This window comes from Anolis sagrei, chromosome 10 (assembly GCF_037176765.1).
Source record: "Anolis sagrei isolate rAnoSag1 chromosome 10, rAnoSag1.mat, whole genome shotgun sequence".
NCBI lineage: Eukaryota > Metazoa > Chordata > Lepidosauria > Squamata > Dactyloidae > Anolis > Anolis sagrei.
The window spans coordinates 20,512,740-20,538,116 of NC_090030.1; the positions used below are offsets into that span (position 1 = coordinate 20,512,740).

General features: G+C 45.5%; 1 protein-coding gene across 1 annotated transcript in view; it reads left to right on the forward strand.

The window, feature by feature from the left end:
- DGKK (diacylglycerol kinase kappa) overlaps positions 1 to 24,187 on the forward strand; it is an 83,702-nt gene extending 59,515 nt beyond the window's left edge. Inside the window, exons 19-29 of the mRNA XM_067471595.1 lie at positions 2,667 to 2,763; positions 3,140 to 3,247; positions 5,929 to 6,042; positions 9,366 to 9,500; positions 11,293 to 11,459; positions 12,850 to 12,970; positions 13,229 to 13,324; positions 13,562 to 13,681; positions 17,893 to 18,010; positions 19,002 to 19,132; positions 21,938 to 24,187. Of these exons, the coding sequence (XP_067327696.1) occupies positions 2,667 to 2,763; positions 3,140 to 3,247; positions 5,929 to 6,042; positions 9,366 to 9,500; positions 11,293 to 11,459; positions 12,850 to 12,970; positions 13,229 to 13,324; positions 13,562 to 13,681; positions 17,893 to 18,010; positions 19,002 to 19,132; positions 21,938 to 22,012 (1,282 nt within the window). The 3' untranslated portion in view covers positions 22,013 to 24,187. The remainder of the gene's footprint in view (positions 1 to 2,666; positions 2,764 to 3,139; positions 3,248 to 5,928; positions 6,043 to 9,365; positions 9,501 to 11,292; positions 11,460 to 12,849; positions 12,971 to 13,228; positions 13,325 to 13,561; positions 13,682 to 17,892; positions 18,011 to 19,001; positions 19,133 to 21,937) is intronic.
- Positions 24,188 to 25,377: the final 1,190 nt, after the last annotated feature.

The following is a 25,377-nucleotide window of genomic DNA, read 5'->3' on the forward strand; positions in this document are numbered from 1 at the left end:
TGGGGATTTCTGGATATTTTTTGCATACAGACTTGGAGAGAGAGAGTCCTACTTCCTTGGCATTAAGAGTTATGCCAAGGAAGAGCTTCTAAGGCTCTTCTCTCGCTCCCACCCTCATCGCAAGCGCGACTTGTGGGGACGAGAGAGAGGGCCTTCTCTGTGGTGGCCCCCCGGCTCTGGAATTTGCTCCCCAGAGATATTATCCAAGCCCCCACCCTGGCAATCTTCAGGAGGAGCCTGAAAACTTGGTTATTCCAATGTGCCTTCAATGATTGAATGTAAGATACTCCCTGACCAAACACTGCATAAAATATGGTTTGTGCAATTAAATCCTATCTCATCCTCAGATTTTTACATTATCCTATCTCCCAGTGTTTTAAAATTTTATCTTTGAATTTGGCCCTGCCCAGTGTGATCATTTGTGTTTTAATGTATGATTTTATGCTGCTGTGTCGCTTATTTATATTGGTTTTGCATCTTATGTAATTTATTTTCTGATTTGCTGTTGTGTTTTTGTGTTTATATTGTGTTTACCGTATTGATGGGTGTGGCCTTATGTAAGCCGCCCCAAGTCCCCTTGGGGGAGATGGAGGCGGAGTATAAATAAAGTTTTATTATTATTATTATTATTATTATTATTATTATATCAGCATTTCTCAATGTGGGGGTCTGGACCCCTGGGAGGGGTCACGAGGGGGTGTCGGAGGGGTCACCAAAAACCATTAAAAACACAGTATTTTCTGTTGGCCATGGGGGTTCTGTGAGAGAAGTTTGGCCCAATTCTATCATCGGTGGGGTTGAGAATGCTATTTCATAGTAGGTGAACTATAAATCCCAGCAACTACAACTCCCAAATGTCAAGGTCTATTTTCCCCAAATTCCACCAGTGTTCACATTTGGGCATATTGAGTATTTGTGCCGAGTTTGGTCCTGATCTATCACTGTTTGAGTCCACAGTGCTCTTTGGATATAGGTGAACTACAACTCCAAAATTCAAGGCCAATGCACAACAAACCATTTCAGTATTTTCTGTTGGTCATGGGAGTTCTGTGTACCAAGTTTGGTTCAATTCCATCGTCGGTGGAGTTCAGAATGCTATTTGATTGTAGGTGAACTAGCCTTCGACAATACAGAAAATACTGTGTTTTCTGATGGTCTTCGGTGACTCCTCTGACACCCCCTTCATGATCCCCCAGGAGTCCCGACCCCCAGGTTGAGAAATACTGGTGTAGTACAATATAGTGATAATTAATACTGATATCATACTATGCTAATAATATAATATATTGTATGCTTATGTATCTTGTGAGCCACTCTGAGTCCCCTTCGGTGTGAGAAGGGTGGCATATAAATGCCATAAATAAATAAATAAATAAATAAATAAATTTCCTCCATGATGGGGCACAGAGGCAGCCCTCAGGCCAAGATGCCAGGCACAAAGGCTCAAGGGCTACTGCAACATTCTCTACGTGGGGTTGCCTTTGAAGACTGCTCGGAAGCTTCAAATGGTCCAGCGTTTGACAGCCAGGTTGCTAACAGGAGCGGCTCTCAGGGAGCATACAACGCCTCTGTTGCGCCAGCTCCACTGGCTGACAGTTTGCTACCAGGCACAATTCAAAGTGCTGGCGTTAGCCTATAAAGCCCTAAACGGTTCGGGCCCTACTTACCTCTCTGAATGCATCTCCTCCTATGAACCAACTAGGACTTTAAGATCATCTGGGGAGGCCCTGCTCTCGGTCCCGTCTGCATCACAGGCATGCCTGGCGGGGACAAGAGACAGGGCCTTCTCAGTGGTGGCCCCTCGGCTGTGGAATGCCCTTCCTACAGATATCAGATCGGCCCCATCCCTGTTGGCGTTTCGGAGGAAAGTGAAGACCTGGCTGTTCGAACAAGCATTCGATTAAGCAGTGTAATCGAATATAGGAATACGGAATAATGGATGATGAGATTGGATTCTGATTTTACTGATAGGACGCTAATGATTGTTATATTGATGTTTAATTGTTGATGATGCTACCGTTTTTAACCATATTCGTTTTGTGATGTTTTTGCATTGAATTTTGCTGTTGTTAACCGTTTTGAGTCACCTTAGGGCCGAGAAAAGCGGTATATAAATGAAGTAAATAAATAAATAAGGGCCACATCTTGGCCAAACGTGCCCTTATTCCCGGAGTGCATTGTGACTTTGTAGCCCTTCCTTCAAGGGCTCTCCAAATGTTCCTTACTGGAACCGTATGAGGTTTGCTCCAGGGAGCCAAGGATATGAGGCTCCGAGGCCTGATCTCTCGCTCGCTCACTCCAGAATAAGTGCTCTCCAGAAATAAAGAGGCTGGCCTCTCCTCTGAGCCATCCATGGGGCGCCCTGGGAGCCAACCTCGTAAGCTCCTTAATTATCCATAATTGCCTGCCCTTGGAAGGGCCTAATAAGGCATGAAGGAGAGTGCTGATGGTTTCCATCTCAAGGAGAGGTGACTATTTAGTCCCCGGAGATTGAGAGGGAACACAATTGTGCCGGAGACTCAAAAGGGGCAGCTCGTCATCTTGAGAGAAAGAACTAAACAAGTCCAAACTGGACCACAAAAGGGCGCATCCACTTTGCACATGGCTTCTGTGCACGAGTGAATGACAAAGGAGTCTCTCGTTCCTTCTTTTGTTTCTCTTTGCAGCAGCCGCACAAAGAACATGATGTGGTACGGTGTCCTGGGGACAAAGGAGCTGCTCCAGAGGACCTACAAGAACCTGGAGCAGCGGGTCCAGCTGGAGGTAGCCCACCCCCAAATCCCCCAGACCGGAAGGAAAGGATGGTTGGGAAAGGCTCTCTTTCTCAAAGGCTTTGCCCCAGCGTCCTCTTAAGAATGCAACCTCTGCGTCTCTTGCAAAGCGCTGTTAAAAAATAATGAAGTCCATTCAACAAGGCACGAGACAAGGCATGATTGGGATGATAGGTGAAAGACATCCAGCTATCCCTGTGATTGGCAAAGAGGGCTCCCATTTGGCACTCGTGTCTTGAAGCCATCAAACTGAAGCACCTTCTGATGCTGCGGTCCAAGCCTTTGGGATTCCTTGGAGAGAAAGGGGGGCTGGGGTTTGCTCTGGGAAGGCCCTAACTCCTCTTCTTCCTCCTTCTCCTCCTTCTCAGTGTGATGGGGTGCCCATTTCCTTGCCCAGTCTGCAAGGCATTGCTGTACTGAACATCCCCAGCTATGCAGGAGGCATCAACTTCTGGGGAGGCACCAAGGAGGACAGCGTGAGTTAGGGGGCCTGGGAAATGGGGGAGGGGCTCCCTTTAGCCCAAATATCACTCCCTTTCTTCTTTCCTTCCTTCTATCCTCCCTCCTTTCTTGCCTTCATTCCTTTTGTTCCTTTTTCCCTCCCTTTTTTCTTACCTTCCTTCCTTCCTTCCTTTCTTCCCCCTCCCTCCCTCCTTTCTTTTCTCTTTCCCTCCCTCCCTGCTTCCCTCCTTCCCTCCCTCTCTTCTTTCTTACTTTCTTCCCTTTCTCTCCCTTCCTTCTATCCTTTCCCCCCTCTTTTCCTTCTTTCCTCCCTCACTGCTTCCCTCCCTCCTTCCTTCCTCCCTTTCTTTCTTTCTTTCTTTCTTTCTTTCTTCCCTCCCTTCTATCCTTCCCCATCCCTCCCTTCCTCCCTCCCTCCTTCCTTTCTTTTTCCCTCCCTCCCTTATTTCCTCCCTTCTTTCTTTCTTTCATCTTTCCCTCCCTTCTTTCCTTCCTTCTTTCTTTTCTTTCTTCCTTCCTCCCTCCCTCCTTTCCTCCCTTCTTTCTTTCCTCTTTCCCTCCTTCTTTCTTTCCACCCTCCCTCCCTGCTTTCCTTCATCCCTTCTTTCTTCCCTCCCTCCATCCCTCCTTCCTTTCCTTCCTTCCTTCTTTTGTTCCTTCTTCCTTCCCTCCCTCCCTTCTTTCCTTCCTTTGTTCCTTTTCTTCCTTCCTTCTTTTCTCCCACCTCCCTCCCTTCTTTGTTCTTTCCTCTTTCTCTCCCTTCTTTCCTTCTTTCTTTCCTCCCTACCTCCCTGTTTTCCCTTCCTTCCTTTCTTCCCTTCCTCTCTACCATTTTTTCCTTCTTTCCTTCCTCCCTTCTTTTCTCCCTTCCTTCCTTCCTTCCTTCCTTCCTTCCTTCCTTCCTTCCTTCCTTCCTTCCTTCCTTCCTTCCTTGTCTTCCTCTCTCCCTTTTTTCCTCCTTCCATCCCTTCCTCCCTTCTTTTCTCCTTTTTTTCCTTCCTCCCTCCCTCCATTCCTGCTTTCTTTCCTTCCTCCCTCCCTTCTTTCCTTCAGCCCTCCAGAGATTCCTGCCCCTTCCAAGATCTCCCTGGGAATCAGTCCATGAGGCTCTGAGCTCAGGATTCAGCTTTGCTTCCAACCTCAGAAGAGGATTGGTAGTGTTGAGAATGGTGTGGTTCAGTTTCCCATGATTTCCACAGCAGATGCTTTTCAGCTTAGCCTGGAGCAGAGCTTTACAAACTGTCATGACACATAATCATGCCAGCTGCATTGTTTCGGTTTGTCATGCAAACGTAACTAGAAATCTCTGTGTCACTGTTAAATTAGCAGTAAATCATATATCTTTAAAGACACACATGAAAGATTTCCATGAGATATATTGTGCCATACTTAACTCTATTATTACAACCTATAGATGTCTCTGTCCCTCTTTTCCGGGTGAGTGGGCTTCTTAACAAAAGACCCTCCTCATAAATCTGCAGCAGAGTAACTTATCAGCAGCAGCGTAACACAACACCAGCAGCCCAAAGTGAAAAAAAGAACAAAAACACACAGTCCAATGTTATCTCTTCCATAGGAGGCTTTTCTTTGTAGCAAAATAATTTGGTTGCACTATTTACAAGAACAAGATTTCCATAACACAAATCAAGTTCTTTATATTTCCTTCTTTGCTTCCACGCTGGGCTTCTTTCTCATGCAGATAAACAGCTTCACTCCCACAAAGCCTTTTCTCACACCGAAGTTATACAGGAGCTTCATACAGTAGCTTTACACAAACTGAAGCTTCACACACAATGGACTTCAACCTGGGGCTTCTTCTCACCGAAGCTTCCCACACCAGGCCTTCTCAAACTGAGGCCTACTAACACTGAGCCTACCTCACACTGAGGCCTTTCTCCCACTGAGGCCTACCTCACTACCCCTCTATTCTGCTTTGGTTAGACCACACCTGGAATATTGTGTCCAATTCTGGGCACCACAATTCAAGAGAGATATTGACAAGCTGGAATGTGTCCAGAGGAGGGTGACTAAAATGATCAAGGGTCTGGAGAACAAGCCCTATGAGGAGCGGCTTAAGGAGCTGGGCATGTTTAGCCTGAAGAAGAGAAGGCTGAGAGGAGATATGATAGCCGTGTATAAAGTGAGAGGAAGCCACAGGGAGGAGGGAGCAAGCTTGTTTTCTGCTTCCCTGGAGACTAGGATGCGAAACAATGGCTTCAAACTACAAGAAAGGAGATTCCATCTGAACATGAGGAAGAACTTCCTGACTGTGAAAGCCGTTCAGCAGTGGAACTCTCTGCCCCAGAGTGTGGTGGAGGCTCCTTCTTTGGAAACTTTTAAACAGAGGCTGGATGGCCATCTGTCAGGGGTGATTTGAATGCAATATTCCTGCTTCTTGGCAGGGGGTTGGACTGGATGGCCCATGAGGTCTCTTCCAACTCTTTGATTCTATGATTCACGCTGAGGGCTCTCTCAGACTGAGGCCTTTCTCCCTCTGAGGTGAACTAACACTGAGGCCTTCTCATACTGAGGCCTACTAACACACTGAGGCCCCTCTCACACACTGAGGGCTACTAAGCTACAGACCAATATGAAATGTTTGGCAAGCTCTGGTCTAGAGGGAGAATGCACATAGGGAAGCCCTTGCCATTCCCGTCTTTGAGCTGTGTTTATGTCTGTACCTCTTCCTTTCCAGAACTTTGGGGCCCCCTCGTTCGACGACAAGAAGCTGGAGGTGGTGGCCGTCTTCGGCAGCATCCAGATGGCCGTCTCGCGGGTCATTAACTTGCAGCATCACCGCATTGCCCAGGTATGACCCAAACACCTTTGCCATGCTTTCAAGGCACAGGATTCATTGGCTTCCTTCTTGCATGTAAACAATTCAGCCTTCCTGAGATTTGTGTGGTTTCTGGTCTATATGGCCATGTTCTAGCTGCATTTTCTCCTGATCTAATCACCTCTCAACAAATGTTTGCTCCAGGCACTGTCAGGCCATTATATGCTAATCAAGGTGGTCAGTTGAAACATTCACACCTAGCTCCAGCAGACAAGAGTCCTTTGTCCCACACTGGTAATTCCACAGATGTATAAACCCGTTTTCCTACTTTCAACAGACCTCACTACCTCTGAGGATGCTTGCCATAGATGCAGGTGAAATGTCAGGAGAGAATGCCTCTAGACCATGGCCATATAGCCCGAAAAAACCTACAACAACCTATTTTCTCCTGATGTTTTGCCTGCATCTGTGGATGGCATCTTCAGAGGATCTAATGCAGTGGTTCTCAACCTGGGGGTCAGGACCCCTGGGGGGTCACGAGGAGGTTTCAGAGGGGTCGCAAAAGGCCATCCAAAAACATAGTATTTTCTGTTGATTATAGGGGTTCCATGTGGGAAATTTGTCCCAATTCTATCATTGGTGGGGATCAGAATGATCTTTTATTGTAGGTAAACTATAAATCCCAGCAACTAAAACTCTCAAATGCCAAGGTCTATTTTCCCCAAACTCCACCAGTGTTCATTCACATTGGGCATGTTGAGTATTCATGGCAAGTTTGGTCCAGATCGATCATTGTGTGAGTCCATAGTGCTCTCTGGATGTAGGTGAACTACAACTCCAAACCTCAAGGTCAATGCCCACCAAACCCTTCCAGTATTTTCTGTTGGTCAAGGGAGTTCTGTGTGGCAAGATTGGTTCAATTCCATGCTCTTTGATTGTAGGTAAACTATAAATCCCACCAACTACAACTCCCGAATGACAACATCAATGCTCTTTGATTGTAGGTAAACTATAAATCCCACCAACTACAACTCCCAAATGACATCAATCCCCTGCCAACCCCACCAGTATTCACGTATTTGTGCCAAATTTGGTCCAGTGAATGAAAATACATCCTGCATATCAGATATTTATATTATGATTTATAACAGTAGCAAAATTATAGTTGTGAAGTAGCAACAAAAATAATATTATGGTTGGGGGTCACCATAACATGAGGAACTGTATTCAGGGGTTGCAGCATTAGGAAGGTTGAGAACCACTGATCTAATGGTAGTAAGCAAGTGGAGTATATATACCTGTGGAATGTCTTGGGTGGGAGAAAGAACCATTGTCTGTTAACCAAGTATAAAGGGTGCAAGCTTGATTTGCTCGTGTTGAGTGATATCCACCCACTAGCATGTGAGTAACTGAGAAGATGGCATAGGCAATAGTGAACGCATCTGCCTCGAAGTAGCCAGGCCTTTGTTCCCTTTGAATTGTTTACTGCCTGGAGACCTTCTGTGTCTGCGTGGTGTTCATTAGTCACTGTCTTGATTGCAGTGTTTTTCAATACTGGTAGCCAGTATTCTACAAGTCTCCTATGCTAGTTGTTTATTATGCAAACTAGCTGTCCCCTGGCACATGTTGCTGTGGCCCAGTCTGGTGATCTGTGAACTGGTCAGTGGTTCCCTTTGAATCATAGAATCATAGAGTTGGAAGAGACCTCATGGGCCATTCAGTCCAACTGCTTGTTAAAAAGCAGGAAAATGGCATTCAAAGCACTCCTGACAGATGGCCATCCAGTCTCTGTTTAAAGGCCTCCAAAGAAGGAGTCTCCACTACATTCTGGGGCAGAAAGTTCCACTGCTGAACAGCTCTCACAGTTAGGAAGTTCTTCCTAATGTTTAGCTGGAATCTCCGTCCTTTCCTGTCGTTTGAAGCCACTATTCCATGTCCTAGTCTCTTCACTTCACTTCACTTCACTTCACTTTATTTCTTAATTAGTCGCTCTCCACCAAGGTGCTCCGAATGACTTACAATCTAAAATAGCATTTACACAATATAAAAACATTCAACAGTGACTATTTGGCAAATTAGATCTGATTACTTAAATGCACAACCAAACAGCCAAGTCTTGAGTGCCTTTACAAAAGGTCACAACTCAGACATTGCTCTAATGTATGGAGGCAAAGAGTTCCACAGAATTGGAGCATAGGTCGAAAAAGCTCTACACCTTGTAGCTTCCAGGTGTACCTCCCTTGGGCCCAGTATGTATAGGTTTTCCTGGGTGGATCAAGGTGACCACTGATGGAGAAAAGGAATGAGGCGGTCCCTAAGATATAAAGGTCCTTGGCCATTTGGAGCTCTAAATGTCAGGATCAGTATCTTGTAAGAGATCCGATGTTCTACTGGTAGCCAATGCAGTTGTTGCAGAATCGGTGTAATATGGGATCTTATAGTTGATCCCGCTAGCAGCCTGGCCGCTGCATTTTGGACCATCCGAATCTTCTGGGTAGTTGACTTTGGAATATAAGGTGTTACAATAGTCCAACCTCGTGGTGACTGTCGCATGGATTACTGTTGCCAATGCTTCTACCGAAAGGTAGGATGCCAATTTCCTTGCCTGGCGAAGATGAAAAAAGGCCCGCTTACTTATGGCAGTGATCTGGGCCTCCATCGTCAGTGATGAGTCCAACACAACCCCAAGGCTTTTAACAGACAGAACCAGAGCTTCCCCATCGAAATCAGGCAGAGACTGGATTAATTCTGGTGGCTGGCCGGGCCAGAGTATCTCAGTTTTTGCAGGATTCACTTTTAGTCTGCTCGCTCGCAGCCAACTCATCACTGCTTCCAAACACAGCCTAAAGTTCTCAGGCATCGCGGTTGTCCCAGGTTCGAGACGCAAGAGTAGCTGGGTATCATCTGCATACTGGTAGCACTCTATGCCAAAGCTCCGCACCAGTCCAGCAACTGGCTGGACATAGATGTTAAGTAACAGGGGTGAGAGGATAGCACCCTGGGGAACTCCACAGCAAAGGCAGGAGCGCTCAGAGCTTTGGCCTAACCACCTCACCCTCTGTCTCCGGTCCCGGAGGAACGAGTTGAACCATTTCAGGGCTAAACCTCGTACACTAGACATAGCCAATCGATGAATCAGCAAGTCATGGTCCACGGTGTCAAATGCAGCTGTGACGTCCAAGAGTACCAGGGCAGCAGAAAACAAGCCTGCTCCATCCTCCCTATGAATTCCCCTTACATATTTATACATGGCCCTCATCATGTCTCCTCTCAACCTTCAGTATCCCGTTGGTGGGCAGCTCCTCAGTCTCTCTCTCACACCCATGTCTTCTTGTTTCCGCTTCCCCCCTTTTCAGTGCCGGATGGTGAAGATCACAATTCGGGGCGACGAGGGGGTCCCAGTCCAAGTTGACGGGGAAGCGTGGATCCAGCCCCCAGGAATGATCAAGATCCAGCACAAGAACCGGGCCCAGATGCTGACCAGAGACAGGGTGAGGAGGTGGCACAGTCCAAAATGGGGACGGGGTGCAGTCGGTCCAGTTACACAACGGGAAGCCATAGTATGGCTGGAAAGGATTCTTGAGCTTCAAGAAACATGATCTGCAGATTTACCTTAAAAGTGTATCAAACCATAAGGAACTTCATTTCTAGATAGAAAAGATGGGGGTCTAGATTAGCTGACTAAATCTATATAGAGATGTCATATAATTTCTTCTAAGGCAGCGTTTCTCAACCTGGGGGTCAGGACTCCTGGGGGGGGGGTCACGAGGGGGCATCAGAGGGTTCACCAAAGGCTATCAGAAAACACAATGTTTTCTGTTGGTCAAGGGGGTTCTGTGTGGGAAGTTTCACCCAATTCTATCATTGGTGAGGTTCAGAATGCTCTTTGATTGTAAGTGAACTATAAATCCTAACAACGACAACTTCCAAATCTCAAGGCCTGTTTTCCCCAAACTCCACTGGTGTTCACATTTGGATATATTGAGTATTCGTGTAGAGTTTGGTCCAGATCCATCATTGTTTGAGTCCACAGTGCTCTCTGGATGTAGGTGAACTACAACTCCAAAACCAAAGAACACTGCCCACCAAACCCTTCCAGTATTTTCTGTAGGTCATGGGAGAACTGTGTGCGAAGTTTGGTTCAATTCCATCGTTGATGGGGTTCAGAATGCTCTTTGATTGTAGATGAACTATACATCCCAGCAACTACAACTCCCAAATGACAAAAATCATAATTTTTTGAGTGATGGTCACTCCTTGTGTTGTGAGACGTTTTGCTGCCAAATTTGGTGTGATTTCGTTCATTGGTTCTTTTGTTTTTAGGGTACTCATTATGCACAGAGCATTTTTTTATATATAGATATAATACAGATATATACAATATAATACTAATAATAATATGATATTATAATTATATATTTATATTTGCTCTGGGCCAGAGTGAAGAGAGGGGGGGCCAGGGGACAGTTCCATCTTGTCTCCTGGGCTATGCTAATAATATAATATAATATAATATAATATAATATAATATAATATATATACATATAATATTTATAATATCATAATGTAATACAATATAATAATGCTACTAATAATATGATATTATAATTATATATTTATATTACATGTAATATTACTAATAATATTACAATGTAATGGTATAGTACAATATAATAATATATAATACTTTTTTTATGTCAAGAGCAATTTTCCTCTGGGCCAGAGTGAAGAGAGAGGGGTCCAGGGGACAGTTCCACCTTGTCTCCTGAGCTATGCTAATAATATAATATAATATAATATAATATAATATAATATATTGTATATACATATAATATTTATAATATTATAAAGTAATACAATATAACACTACTAATAATATGATATTATAATTATATATTTATATTACATATAATATTACTAATAATATTACAATATAATGGTATAGTACAATATAGTAATATATAATACTGATATTGTACTATGCTAATAATATAATATATTGTATGTATATATACCTTATAAGCCGCTCTGAGTCCTTGCATATAAATGTCGCAAATAAATAAATAAATAAATAAATAATCTCTTTCCTCACTGAGGACTGTGGACTTGAACAGGATGTGGTTGAACAACACCAGATTTCTCCCCGTCAAACGGGGTGGTGGTGTGTCTTACCTAGAATGCATCTTCAAGGGCCAGAGCATATCAGAGAGGGAATGCTAGAGAGAGAGGGGTTGGGCCATGGCCACCCCCTTGAATGCCTCCCTCCCTCCTTGCCCCTTGCAGGCCTTTGAGAGCACCCTCAAATCGTGGGAGCACAAGCAGAAGGGCGAGGGCTACCGTTCCTCCTCCCGGCACCGGCTCAGCTCCCAGCAGTCCATGGAGTACCTGACGGATGAGGAGCAGGTACAGATCCAGCAGCTGGCCCAAGACACGGAGACACTCATTGACAGGTACCTCCAAACGCTGCAACTTTGCAGGTCAGGTTGGTCTCCTACTGGCCTTCCGTTCCCTCATATGCAGGGCAAGAAGAAAGGGACTGCTTGGTGTAACCACTGAGTGGGACTTGAAAGTTGGACTGGAACCTTTGAGGGCCAAATTCATAATAATAATAATAACTAGCTGTCCCTTGCCACGCGTTGCTGTGGCCCAGTCTGTTGATCTGGAAAATAAAGTAATGAGAAAGTATTGGTTTCTAATATATGTAATTCCTTTCTGCTTGTGGGTAAACAGTACTTCTTGTTTCTTTGTTAGTGTTGATGTGGAGAGTGTCTGGTTTGCCCACCCTGGAACATGCAAGATATCATTGTCCTTCTTAAAGGGTCCCTTTCAAATCTATGATACTATATCTCTCTGTGTGTGAATCATATCTATCTATCTATATCTAACTATGGCTGGATGGCTCTTTGTCAGGAGGGCTTTGATTACGTTTTCTTGCCCTGGTGAAGGGAGTTGGACTGGATGGCCTTAAGTATTTTTTGTTGGTCATGGGGGTTCTGTGTGGGAAGTTTACCCCGATTCTGTCATTCGTGGGGTTCAGAAATCTCTTTGATTGTAGGTGAACTGTGAATCCCAGTGACTACAACTCCCAAATATCAAGGTCTATTTCCCCCAAACTCCATCTGTGTTCATACTTGGGCATATTGAGTGCTTGTGCCAAGTTTGGTCCAGATCCGTCGTTGTTTGAGTCCACAGTGCTCTCTGGATGTAGGTGAACTACAATTCCCAAACTCAAGGTCAATGCCCACCAAACCCTTCCAGTGTTTTCTGTTGGTCAAGGGAGTTCTGTGTGCCAAGTTTGGTTCAATTCCATCGTTGGTGGGGTTCAGAATGCTCTTCGATTGTAGGTGAACTATACATCCCAGCAACTACATCTCTCAAATGAGAAAATCATAATTTTTGAGTGATGGTCACTCCTTGTGTTGTAAGATGTTTTGTTGCCAAATTTGGTGTGATTTCGTTCAGTGGTTCTTTTGTTTTTAAGGTACTCATTATGCACAGAGCATTTATATATATATAGATAATCATCATCATGTTGTTCTCCCCATGAGCCTGTTTTGGGTGCAGAGGAAGAGTGAGGATGGGCTTTGGATGACCACAGAATCATACAGTTAGAAGAGACCCTTAAGGTCATCCAGTCCAACCCTTTTGCTATACAGAAACACACAATCTGATCCCTCCCACAATCTGATCCAGCCTCTTCAGAGAAAGAGACTCCGCCAGGCTCCCAGGCAGCAGAGGATTCTGCTATTGAAGAGCCCTTACTGGCAGGAAGTTCTTGCTAATGTTTAAGTGGGATCTCTTTTATTGCCATTTGAATGCTTCCCTTTTGGGCTTCCGCAGGATCCGTGAGGCTGCCAAGACCCACCGCGCCATTGAGCAGGAGCTGGCGCATGCCGTGAACGCCAGCTCCTTGGCATTGAGTGAAACTCTGCCCAACAAGAACAGCAGTGGTGGGACTGAGGTAGTATTATTATTATTGTTATTATTATTATTTGAGTCAGGGGTGAATCTCGGGTGCTTTGGAGTTTAAAGTGGGGCACAATGCTCGCACTTTGATCCCACTTCCATTGCTATAGTTGCATCCTGTGATGGGCAGCTCTGGGATATCTAGTGCCCGCCCCCTCCACTGCTGGCCCCCATCCTCTTGGCTGCACCTTGCATCCGCTTTGCCCCTTCCCTGCTAATGAGGCCCTTTCTCTCTTCTTGTGTTCCTTCCCAGCCTCTTCTGTTCCTGAGCCGGAGCTCCGCCGTGGAGCTGTCTGCCAGCGTCAAAGCCCTATACACCGAAACCCGGGCTTTTCTGGAAGGGAAACTGGTGAGTGTGGGATGCCAGGCGCCGAAGGAAACTTCAAAGCCAGTCCTCATTGTGGTTTGGGAGGCTTCTGAAATGCTTCCCTCCAAGGCACAGATTGGCCATGCATTCACAGTGGGCATGCCAATGGGGAGAAGTGCTATGGGGCAGAAGTGGCTCCCCAACTTCTCTTCCAAAGGCCCAGGTTTTAAGGGAAGGCACAAAGGGGTTTGAAACCCTCCTTGGTCTCTTTCTTCACAGCAGCTGGACTCCCCTCAGCAAGAGGAAGGCCTGCGCCATGCCCTGAGCGCCGTCAGCCAAGAGCTGCGAAGGCTCTCTGAAATACACTGGATGGCCCCCATCATCAGCTCCACCGAAGAGGTGGGTTTGAAGAGATTGGGATGCCGGTGGGTCCAGGGAGAACAGCTGTCTTTGTGGCTCCATGACAAGGACCCAAAGGAAAAGATTACAAGATGTGGATTACAAGATTACAAGAGTCCAACTGCTCAACCAAGGCAGAAGGGAGGAGATGATGATGATGATGATAATTATTATTATTATTACTTGAAACATAACAAGATGAGTCCACAGCAGACAAGATCACTTTGCTGGCTGTTGTATTGGATCACACGTCAGACACTTTTCAAGTGTCTGGGACGGTGTGATGTATTATTATTATTATTATTATTATTATTATTATTATTATTATTATTATTATTTGAAACACAACAAGATGAGTCCACAGCAGACAAGATCACTCTGCTGGCTGTTGTATTGGATCACACGTCGGACACTTTCCAAGTGTCTGGGACGGTGTGATGTATTATTATTATTATTATTATTATTATTATTATTATTATTATTATTATTATAAACACAACAAGATGAGTCCACAGCAGACAAGCTCACTCTGCTGGCTGTTGTATTGGATCACACGTCAGACACTTTCCAAGTGTCTGGGACGGTGTGATGTATTATTATTATTATTATTATTATTATTATTATTATTATTATTAGAAACACAACAAGATGAGTCCACAGCAGACAAGATCACTTTGCTGGCTGTTGTATTGGATCACACGTCAGACACTTTTCAAGTGTCTGGGACGGTGTGATGTATTATTATTATTATTATTATTATTATTATTATTATTATTATTATTATAAACACAACAAGATGAGTCCACAGCAGACAAGCTCACTCTGCTGGCTGTTGTATTGGATCACACGTCAGACACTTTCCAAGTGTCTGGGACGGTGTGATGTATTATTATTATTATTATTATTATTATTATTATTATTATTATTATTAGAAACACAACAAGATGAGTCCACAGCAGACAAGATCACTTTGCTGGCTGTTGTATTGGATCACACGTCAGACACTTTTCAAGTGTCTGGGACGGTGTGATGTATTATTATTATTATTATTATTATTATTATTATTATTATTATTATAAACACAACAAGATGAGTCCACAGCAGACAAGATCACTCTGCTGGCTGTTGTATTGGATCACACGTCGGACACTTTCCAAGTGTCTAGGACGGTGTGATATTATTATTATTATTATTATTATTATTATTATTATTATTTGAAACACAACAAGATGAGTCGACAGCAGACAAGATCACTCTGCTGGCTGTTGTATTGGATCACACGTCAGACACTTTCCAAGTGTCTGGGACGGTGTGATGTATTATTATTATTATTATTATTATTATTATTATAAACACAACAAGATGAGTCCACAGCAGACAAGATCACTCTGCTGGCTGTTGTATTGGATCACACGTCGGACACTTTCCAAGTGTCTGGGACGGTGTGATGTATTATTATTATTATTATTATTATTATTATTATTATTATTATTATAAACACAACAAGATGAGTCCACAGCAGACAAGCTCACTCTGCTGGCTGTTGTATTGGATCACACGTCAGACACTTTCCAAGTGTCTGGGACGGTGTGATGTATTATTATTATTATTATTATTATTATTATTATTATTATTATTATTATTATAAAGACAACAAGATGAGTCCACAGCAGACAAGATCACTCTACTGGCTGTTGTATTGGATCACACGTCGGACATTTTCCAAGTGTCTAGGACGGTGTGATATTATTATTATTATTATTATTATTATTATTATTATTATTATTAGAAACACAACAAGATGAGTCCACAGGAGACAAGCTCACTCTGCTGGCTGTTGTATTGGATCACATGTCAGACACTTTCCAAGTGTCTGGGACGGTGTGATGTATTATTATTATTATTATTATTATTATTATTATTATTATTATTATAAACACAACAAGATGAGTCCACAGGAGACAAGATCACTCTACTGGCTGTTGTATTGGATCACACATCGAACACTTTCCAAGTGTCTGAGACAGTGTGATGTATTATTATTATTATTATTATTATTATTATTATTATTATTAGAAACACAACAAGATGAGTCTTCAGGAGAGCTTAGAGTCGACTTTTGAGAATAAGATGGGAATGTAATAATGGATGTAAGGCAGCATGACCCAGGAGCTTGAGTTCTGGGCTCCTGTTTCGGAGACCACGGTTCAAATCCACACTCTGCCACAGAAACCCACTGGTGGCCTTAGACAAGTCGCACACTCTCAGCCTCTGATCTGCCAATAGCTAGAGGCTGCAGACTCCCCCAAGAGAGCTGTATCTGTTTCAGAGCAGAACAAGGTTTGCATCTCCAACCATGCTTCCTTTTCAGTGGGGAAACAGCACAAGTTGGCCCCAGGGGCCAAGAAATATCTTTAATGTCTTTTCGCTCTCTGGAGGCTGTTGGGAAGGTTCCGCCGCATTCTTAGCCCTCTTGTAGGTTCAAAATGGCCAGAGGCAAAAATGTAGTGAAACTTTCCACACTCCCTCTGAGAGGGGAAACCTCGTGGTGGCTTTACTAAAGGGAAAGGCACCATAATATCCTCATAAGCCCTATGACGGTTCTGGCCCAGTTTACTTGTCTGAACATATATCCTGCTATGATCCACCTAAGGCCCTAAGATAATCTGAGAAGACTCTGCTCATTGTCCCTCCATTGTCACAATCTCGTCTGGCGGGATAAGGGACAGGGCCTTTTCCGTGGTGGCCCCCCAGCTATGGAACTCCCTCCCAAGTGAAATTGAATCTGCTGCATCCCTCTTGACCTTCAGAAACAAGTAAAATCCTGGCTATGGGATCAGACTTTTGGAGAATAGGCTGACCTACTGACATATTGTCTTATTTAGAACTGATGGACTGCCCTTAGATAATTATTTAAATCGGTGACTGCTGACTATTTGTTGTCTGTTTTTATATTGTTTTATAAAACCCTATACGGCTTCGGCCCAGCTTACTTATCCGAACGTATCTCTCTCTACGTTCCACCTCGTAATTTAAGATCTACTGGGGAGGCCCTGCTCTCAGTCCCACCGGCGTCACAAACGCGTCTGGTGGGGACTGGGGATAGGGCCTTCTCAGTGGTGGCCCCCTGCTTGTGGAATTCGCTCCCTCCTCACTTTTAGGAAAAAACTAAAGTCGTGGTTTTGGAGCCAGGCTTTCAGCTAGTGGACATAGCAGCACTTTACACACTGAACCGGACCACAGGATTATGACAACGAATATGTGATTTTGATTAGGTGACTATGTTAGTATATGAGTATGTGATTTTAATTAATGTTATTGTTTAATTTTCTATGTAATTGATTTTATGTTATTTCATTGATACTATAGCATTGAATTGTTGCCCATGTAAGCCACCCTGAGTCCCCCTCCGGGGGTGAGAAGGGCGGGGTAGAAATTATGTAAATAAATAATAAATAAATTATATTGTTTATTCAGTTTTATACTGTTTATACTGTTTTATATAGTTGTTATTATTACATTGCTGTGAATTATATATTTATGATGTGGGCACCATGGGGTGCCACTTTGTCAGCCGGCCTGAGTCCCTCTGCAGAGGTTGAGAAAGGACGGGATATAAAATCCCTAAATCAATAAATAATCAATAAATATGAGGAGCGGCTTAAAGAGCTAGGCACGTTTAAGCCTGAAGAAAAGAAGGCTGAGAGGAGACATGATGGCCATGTATAAATATGTGAGAGGAAATCACAGGGAGGAGGGAGCAAGCTTGTTTTCTGCTTCCTTGGAGACTAGGATGTGGAACAATGGCTTCAAACTACAAGAAAGGAGAGTCCATCTGAACATTAGGAAGAACTTTCTGACTGTAAGAGCTGTTCAGCAGTGGAACTCTCTGCCCTGGAGTGTGGTGGAGGCTTTTAAACAGAGGCTGGTTGGCCATCTGTTGGGGGTGCTTTGAATGCAATTTTCCTGCCTCTTGGCAGGGGGTTGGACTGGATGGCTCACGAAGTCTCTTCCAACTTTATGATTCTATACAGCACCCTCTCTTTCTTGGCCTGCAAACATAAGGTTGCCCCTTGGCTCCCCTGTCTGCGGGGCTGAAAATCCAAAAGGAAATCCTTCCCAAACTTTGGGTGGTTTGTGGGGTCTGCAGAAGGGAGCGAATAGCCCTGGCCTCCTCTCATTTCCCACACTTTGCCCCTTGGTCTCCGCAGGGCATCAGCCAGGAAGCCCCTGGCGCCTCCAACAAGGGCAGCCTGAAGCTGCGAATCAACTTGGCAAAGCCCAAGAAGGAGAAGCTACAGAAGCACCGCTCCAGCGGAGTCACTCCAGGTAACTCCTTCCCACCTGTTACCAAGGAGGCTGTCCAGACCCTTAATCGGTGCTTAGCGGCTGTGTCGGACTGGATGAGAGCTAACAAATTGAAGTTGAATCCAGACAAGATAGAGGTCCTACTGGTTAGTCATAAGGCCGAACAGGGTGATCCTGAGCCTGAAACCCCAGGTTTCGGCGGTGGCCGGGAGAGCTTTTGCACAATTAAAACTTGTGCGCCAGCTGCGCCCGTACCTTGGGAAGCCTGATCTGGCTACATCCCAAATAGATTACTGCAATGTGCTCTTCATGGGGCTGCGTTTGAAGACTGCTTGAAACTCTAACTAGTCTAACAGGCAGCAGCTAGATTACTCACTGGAGCCCAAGCCGTAGCCGGGGGGGGGGGGGGGCTTCACCCCCCCAAAAAAATTCTCAGGGTGGTCCCCAAGAAGGCCTTACTGGTACATTATTTAAACTGTTATGTTTATTCATATCATGATCAGATCACCATGCTCAATATATCCCTTATGCATGGGGGTAATGGGATAATGATACAAAAGGTTTGCTAGGGTAGATCCTGAGCCCCGCCAATCAAACTCAGCACCCCCCCCCCCCCCCCGAATCAAAATCCTGGCTAGGGGCCTTCACGTCATATAGAGAGCATACCACCCCTCTGTTATGTCAGCTCCATTGGCTGTCAGCCCAATTCTGAGCACAATTCAAAGTGCTGGTTTTGACCTATATAGCTCTATACGGCTCTGGTCCAGCGTACGTGTCCGAATGTATCTCCTTCTACATCTCTTCTTGAAATTTAAGATCTTCTGGGGAGTCCCTGCTCTCGGCCCCGCCTTTGGTGCAAACACACTTGGCGGGAACAAGGGACGGGGCCCTCTCGGTGGTGGCCCCCCACCTGTGGAAAGGAAAGGGCCCCACTGTTTTGATTGCCTCTCTGCCTCTTGCATGGCTCTACTTCGGCTTAACAGACTCTCTCTGCTTCTTCCTTTCTTGCCAGTGGAAAACTGGGGCCCCGAGGAAGTGGCGGCTTGGCTGGATGCGCTCGACTTGGGGGAATACAAGGAGACCTTTGTGCGCCACGACATTCAGGGTGCGGAGCTGATCCTGTTGGAGAGGAAGGACTTGAAGGTACTAATATTTATTTATTTCATATATTTATATCCCGCCCTTCTCCCCACAAGGGGGACTCAGTGCAGCCTCTCATGAGCATCAGAGAATGCTAACAGCATAAATACCATAAAAATTACAATACACAATAAAATCATTTTAAATCACCTCTGAGGATGCTTGCCATAGATGCAGGCAAAACATCAAGAGAGAATGCTTCTAGAACATGGCCATATAGCCCGAAAAACCTACAACAACCCAATAACAATATGTGTTGTCAAAGGCTTTCATGGCCGGAACCATTGGATTGCTGTGTGTTTTCCAAAGGCATTCTCTCCTGACCTTTCGCCCACGTCTATGGCAGCCATAGTAGAGCACTGGATGACCAACCTTGACACAGCATACTAACTCGTTCAGTGCTTGACTCACACTATTGTAATCAAAAATACCTAGTTAATAGGCATGTGCAATCTGTGGTTCTAAATGGTTCTAAAGTGCTTGGCTTCTACAGTAAAATTTAGCAATAAATTAATAGATTAATGTGCCAGTAAAACCAAGCCGAGCCGGAAGAATCCATGTTGCAAAATCCACATTTCCTTACTGCTGGCCTCTAATCGAACGCGTGGCCCCAAAGCCAGGTCTTCAGTTGTCTTCTAAAGGACAGGAGGGAGGTGGCCAACCTGATATCCTTAGGGAGAGAGTTCCACAGACGAGAAGGCCCTGTCCCTCGTCCCCACCAACCACGTTTGCGAGAGTGGTTGGATCAAGAGCAGGCCCTCTCTTGATGATCTTAAGCTTCGTGATGGTTCATAGCAGGAGATACATTTGGACAGGTAACCTGGGCCAGAACTACTACTACTACTGCACCGTGGGCCGACCACTGCCGGCCCCTTTCCCAAGCCCTTTGTGTGGCACCAAGGCACATTGCAGCATGGTATTGCCCAAGTAGCACTGCTTGCTGCCGTGGTCTTCTTCACTTCTATGAGTGTCCATCCCAACATCAAGGGATGGAAACACCATGGTTGGTGCCAAACACAGAGGTCCTCTCCCTTTTGCCGTTATTCCATTACTAGCCATCCCCTGCCATGCGTTACTGTGGCCCAGTCTGTGTATACAGCCTGTGTTAGACGGGGTTACACTCCCCCTGAAGACGCAGGTTCGCAGCTTGGGAGTGATCCTGGACTCATCGCTGAGCCTGGAACCCCAGGTCTTGGCGGTGGCTGGGAGAGCTTTTGCACAATTAAAACTTGTGCGCCAGTTGCACCCATACCTTGGGAAGTCTGATCTGGCCACAGTGGTCCACGCTCTTGTTACATCCCGAATAGATTACTGCAACGCGCTCTACGTGGGGTTGCCTTTGAAAACTGTTCAGAAACTTCAGTTAGTCCAATGGGCGGCAGCTAGATTAATCACTGGAGCGTCATACAGGGAACATACCACCCTTCTGCTATGCCAGCTCCACTGGCTGCCGATCCAGTTCCGAGCACAATTCAAAGTGCTGGTTTTGACCTATAAAACCCTATACGGCTCTGGCCCAGCATACCTGTCCGAACGTATCTACTTCCATGTCCCACCTCAGAGTTTAAGATCATCTGGGGAGGCCCTGCTCTTGGCCCCGCCTCTATCACAAGTGAGGCTGGTGGGGACGAGGGACAGGGCCTTCTTAGTGGTGGCCCCTCGCCTGTGGAATTCACTCCCCGGGGAAATTAGGTCATCAACATCCCTCCTCTGCTTTAGAAGGAAGTTGAAAACATGGGTATGGGACCAGGTCTTTGGGTAATCTGGCAGACTGACAAGGTAATGATGACCAGAATCTGGAAAGGACTATGGTAATGCTGAATGGACTTGCGGATTTTAGAACTCGGTGAACGTTGGCCACTAGATTGGCTTTTAGTTGTTATTGTATTAATTGAATATTTTAAGTATTGTGGTTATTGCTGTTATGTATTTTATCTATTGAATTGTTGGCATCGAATTGTGCCGGTTGTAAGCCACCCTGAGTTCCCCCTAGGCGGTTGAGAAGGGCGGGGTAGAAGTGCCTGAAATAAATAAATAAATAAATAAATAAATAATATGTGTGTTTTGTGTGTGTATTTGTGTATATGTGTGTTTGCGTATATATATGTGGTTTTGTGCATACGTTGTAATGTTGTTGTTTTTTGGCTTTTTACGTCCCTTCTGCTATCTTTTTCAGTGTTTTTATGAGTGATGGCCACTCGTTGGCCTGATAGGTGTATTGTGTCCAAATTTGGTGTCAATTCGTCCAGTGGTCTTTGCGTTATGTTGATCCCACAAACGAACATTGCATTTTTATTTATATAGATTCGAAATCCAGCAATGCAAGAGCGCCCCCTGCTGGTATATATAGCAATAGCCAGTCTTCTTGTAGCAAATATTCCCTATCTACCTATCTACCTATCTACCTACCTATCTATCTATCTATCTGTCTCAATATATCTGTTTCTTTGATTCTATGACACCACTGGTTGTAAGGTGCACGCTCATTTCGGTACCACCGAAAGAAAATGTATATAAACACCTGTGATTCTAAGGTGCATAATAATAAGTTCTGTCATAAAAATCACCAATAATGAAATTTTGAAAGTTTTGTTAGAGTTCTGAAATTTTCACCACCAGAACTTTAGCAACACTGTAGAAGCAATACACCAGCGCCCCCTAGTTTTCACCACCAGAACTTTAGTTTTGTAATAGAACCATTTAGAACCATGGATTGGACATGCATACTACATATTTCTGACAAGGGCTTCATTGGAGCAGATGAGCTTCTCCTGCCTCTGAACAATTTTGCCCCTCTTTCCCTCACAGGACCTTGGGGTCTCCAAAGTGGGCCACCTGAAGAGAATCCTGCAAGGAATTAAGGACGCCGCCAGCCAGCAATAGAGAAGCTCTCCTCCGAAGGAAAGACCCCAACGGCACTGGAGACCCTCTTCCTGTCAGCTGCTGCCATCCGTTACCATTGGCAGGAAGAGAGTGGGGATGATTGGCGTATATGTTGCCTGCAGATGGGGTCTTCAGGCGAGGGGAGTTTCCTTGCGCCCCAGCATTGCCAAGAGTTTACATCTCCATCTTTGCCAAAGACTATGGCTTGGCAGTGTCCTACTGCCCCTCCTCCTGGGCCCCAATTCTTCTGCTTCCCCCCACCTCCTTCCATCCCAGTCTCTTGTGTGATATTGCATGGTGATGAATGGGGAAGGATTTGCACTATCTCTTGACCCCCGTTGACTCGAGTCCATCGTTCTTTTTAATGTCTTTTAAGCTTTTGAGTCCAGGGAGCTGGGAAGGAAAGCTGTGAAAAGGAGCTTGAAGGGAAATGCATGAGCAAGGAAGAGCAAAATGCAATAGTAACCACTTCTGTTGACTTGGCGCAAAAGCAAGAGAAGATAGGGATGTATTGCAAGTCCCATCACGCAGAATAAGCCAAGGATGAGGGGAGCTGGAAACCATTTGGTTAGTGAGTCGTAAAATGTCCACATCTAATAGGTGAATGGATGAGAATGGATCCTGAAGGATGAGGGAGGAGTGAGCCAAAGATAGCTGCCAAACTCCCCGCTGAGGTAGCCCAGGCTCATCTTCTTTGGCCTCAATTTGGTCAAAAAAATTTTCCGTGTCAGGGGCGACTCTGGTGTGAGAGAATTGGCCGTCTGCAAGGACGTTGCCCAGGGGACGCCAGGATGTTTTGATCTTTTACCATCCTTGTGGGAGGCTTCCCTCATGTCTCCACATGGGAAGCTGGAGCTGACAGAGGGAGCTCACCCATGCTCTCCCTGTATTCGAACCTGCGACCTGTGTGTCAGGAGCGACTTGAGAAACTGCAAGTTGTTTCTGCTGTGAGAGAATTGGCAGTCTGCAAGGACATTGCCCAGGGGTTGCCAGGATGTTTTGATCTCTTACCATCCTTGTGGGAGGCTTCTCTCATGTCTCTGCATGGGAAGCTGGAGTTGACAGGGGGAGCTCACCCATGCTCTCCCTGTATTCGAACCTGCGACCTTTGTGTCAGGAGCGACTTGAGAAACTGCAAGTCGTTTCTGGTGTGAGAGCATTGGCCGTCTACAAAGACATTGCCCAAAGGATCCCTGGATGTTTTGATGTTTTACCATCCTTGTGGGAGGCTTCTCTCATGTCCCCGCATGGGGAGCTGGAGCTGACAGAGGGAGCTCACCCATGCTCTCCCTGTATTCGAACCTGCGACCTGTGTGTCAGGAGCGACTTGAGAACCTGCAAGTCGTTTCTGGTGTGAGAGAATTGGCCATGTGCAAGGACATTGCCTAGAGGATGCCTGGATGTTTTGATGTTTTACCATCCTTGTGGGAGGCTTCTCTCATGTCCCTGCATGGGGAGCTGGAGCTTACATAGGGAGCTCATCCGCGCTCTCCCAGTATTCGAACCTCAAACCTATTGGTCTTCAGTCCAAGGATTTAACCCAGCAGTGCCACTGGGGACTCCATTTGCTCAAATGCAAGGGAATGACTGGACTGGCATTTTGCAATCAGAACAAACAAACAAAAGATCAAAAAATAGGATATATATTTTTCTGCAGAAGCAATTGTGGGGCTAGAGATGCCAATTGCAACCTCTCTGCCCCAAATTTTGCAGATTCAGAATGTAAAAATAGAATCGGAGATTGGGTTTCCTTTTTCACAATGCTCTCTAATCCTTCCTTATCCCCTTCTCTCTCTTGTGGAGCCTCCTTAGAACTCCAGAGGCTCCCGCTGCTCATCCATCCCCTTTGAGCTACTTACCCTCTATCCAGCTTTTTTCTCCCTGGGCCCTCGTTTGGGAATGTAAATAGTTTGGAGAGAAAGAGAAGATATTTATTTAAAGATTTAATATATAGAGATAGATTGATAGAGACGAAAGCTTAATTTATTTTTCACTGCTGTTTGCGCGAGAGCACTTTGAAACACTCCCCGTGGGGTGACCAGGCCAATCTCCCTCCGGACAGAGAAGGCGGATGGCCGGACTGGACTCATTTTTGACTCATTTTCCCCATCTGGCTTTGCTTCTGTGGGGGGCAGTGGCTACCCCTTTGATGCATGCAGCCTTTGGCACGGAAGCGGCACAAAATCTGGAATCCAGAGCATCCGCAGTGGCTCCAAGTGGGACTTTCATTGGACATGCTGCAGAAGAGGAAGGCAACCACTTTTGCTTCGGCTGGGAACAACTAGTCCAAAGCGGTATGCCTTCTTCCCAAGCGTTTGTTGTCTTCTCCAACCAGGCAGCTTCCTCATATCGCTCAAAATACTGGAGCAACCAGGTTAAGAAGCCTAGAAGGGCAGTCTTGGAAGGGTGCAACCAGCCATCTTTACACCTTGAACCCTATGGAACTAGACCTGGATGGAGCACCTTCTTTGACGTGGGCCAACGGGGATCATGCCCAAAAGAAGGTGGAGTTGGAGATGCAGCCAAGGCCCTGCCACGCTCCTTTTGCACTGGGCCCTCTTGATCTGCATCCTGGGGAAGCTCTTTTAGGGGCTGATGCCATTGTCTCCATGTGCTTACTACTGTGGTTGGCTTTTTATTGTAATTCAGGGGGTTGTGTACTTGTATATAGGCCCCAAAATCTCCCCACCCAGAGAATCGTGTTTCGAGAGGCAGGTGATCCAAAGGACTACGAGCCTAGATTTTTTTTTCATATCAGGAGCAACTTGAGAAACTGCAGATTGCTTCTGGTGTGAGAGAACTGGCCGTCTGCAAGGATGTTGCCCAGGGGATGCCCTGATGTTTGATGTTTTACCATCCTTGTGGGGGGCATCTCTCATGTCTCCGAGCTGACAGAGGGAGCTCATCCATGCTCTCCCTGTATTCGAACCTGCGACCTGTGTGTTAGGAGCGACTTAGGAAACTGCAAGTCGTTTCTGGTGTGAGAGAATTGGCCGTCTACAAAGACGTTGCCCAGGGGACGCTAGGATGTTTTGATCTTTTTCCATCCTTGTGGGAAGCTTCTCTGATGTCCCTGCATGAGGAGCTGGAGCTGACAGAGGGAGCTCATCCATGCTTTCCCCAGATTTGAACCTGCGACCTGTGGGTCTTCACTCCTGCCAGCACAGAGGTTTAACCCTCTGCGCCACCAGGGGCTCCTATTGAGGCTAGCCAATCAAAAACCATATGCAAATTTCCTTTCCCCTCTCAGCCACTTGAGAATGTTGGAATGTTGTGGCTGGCCAATCAGAGACCATATGCAAATAGTACCACAGTGGTACAATTTGTCCTCTCGGTCAGCAGACCTGCTGGCACATTGCGCCACC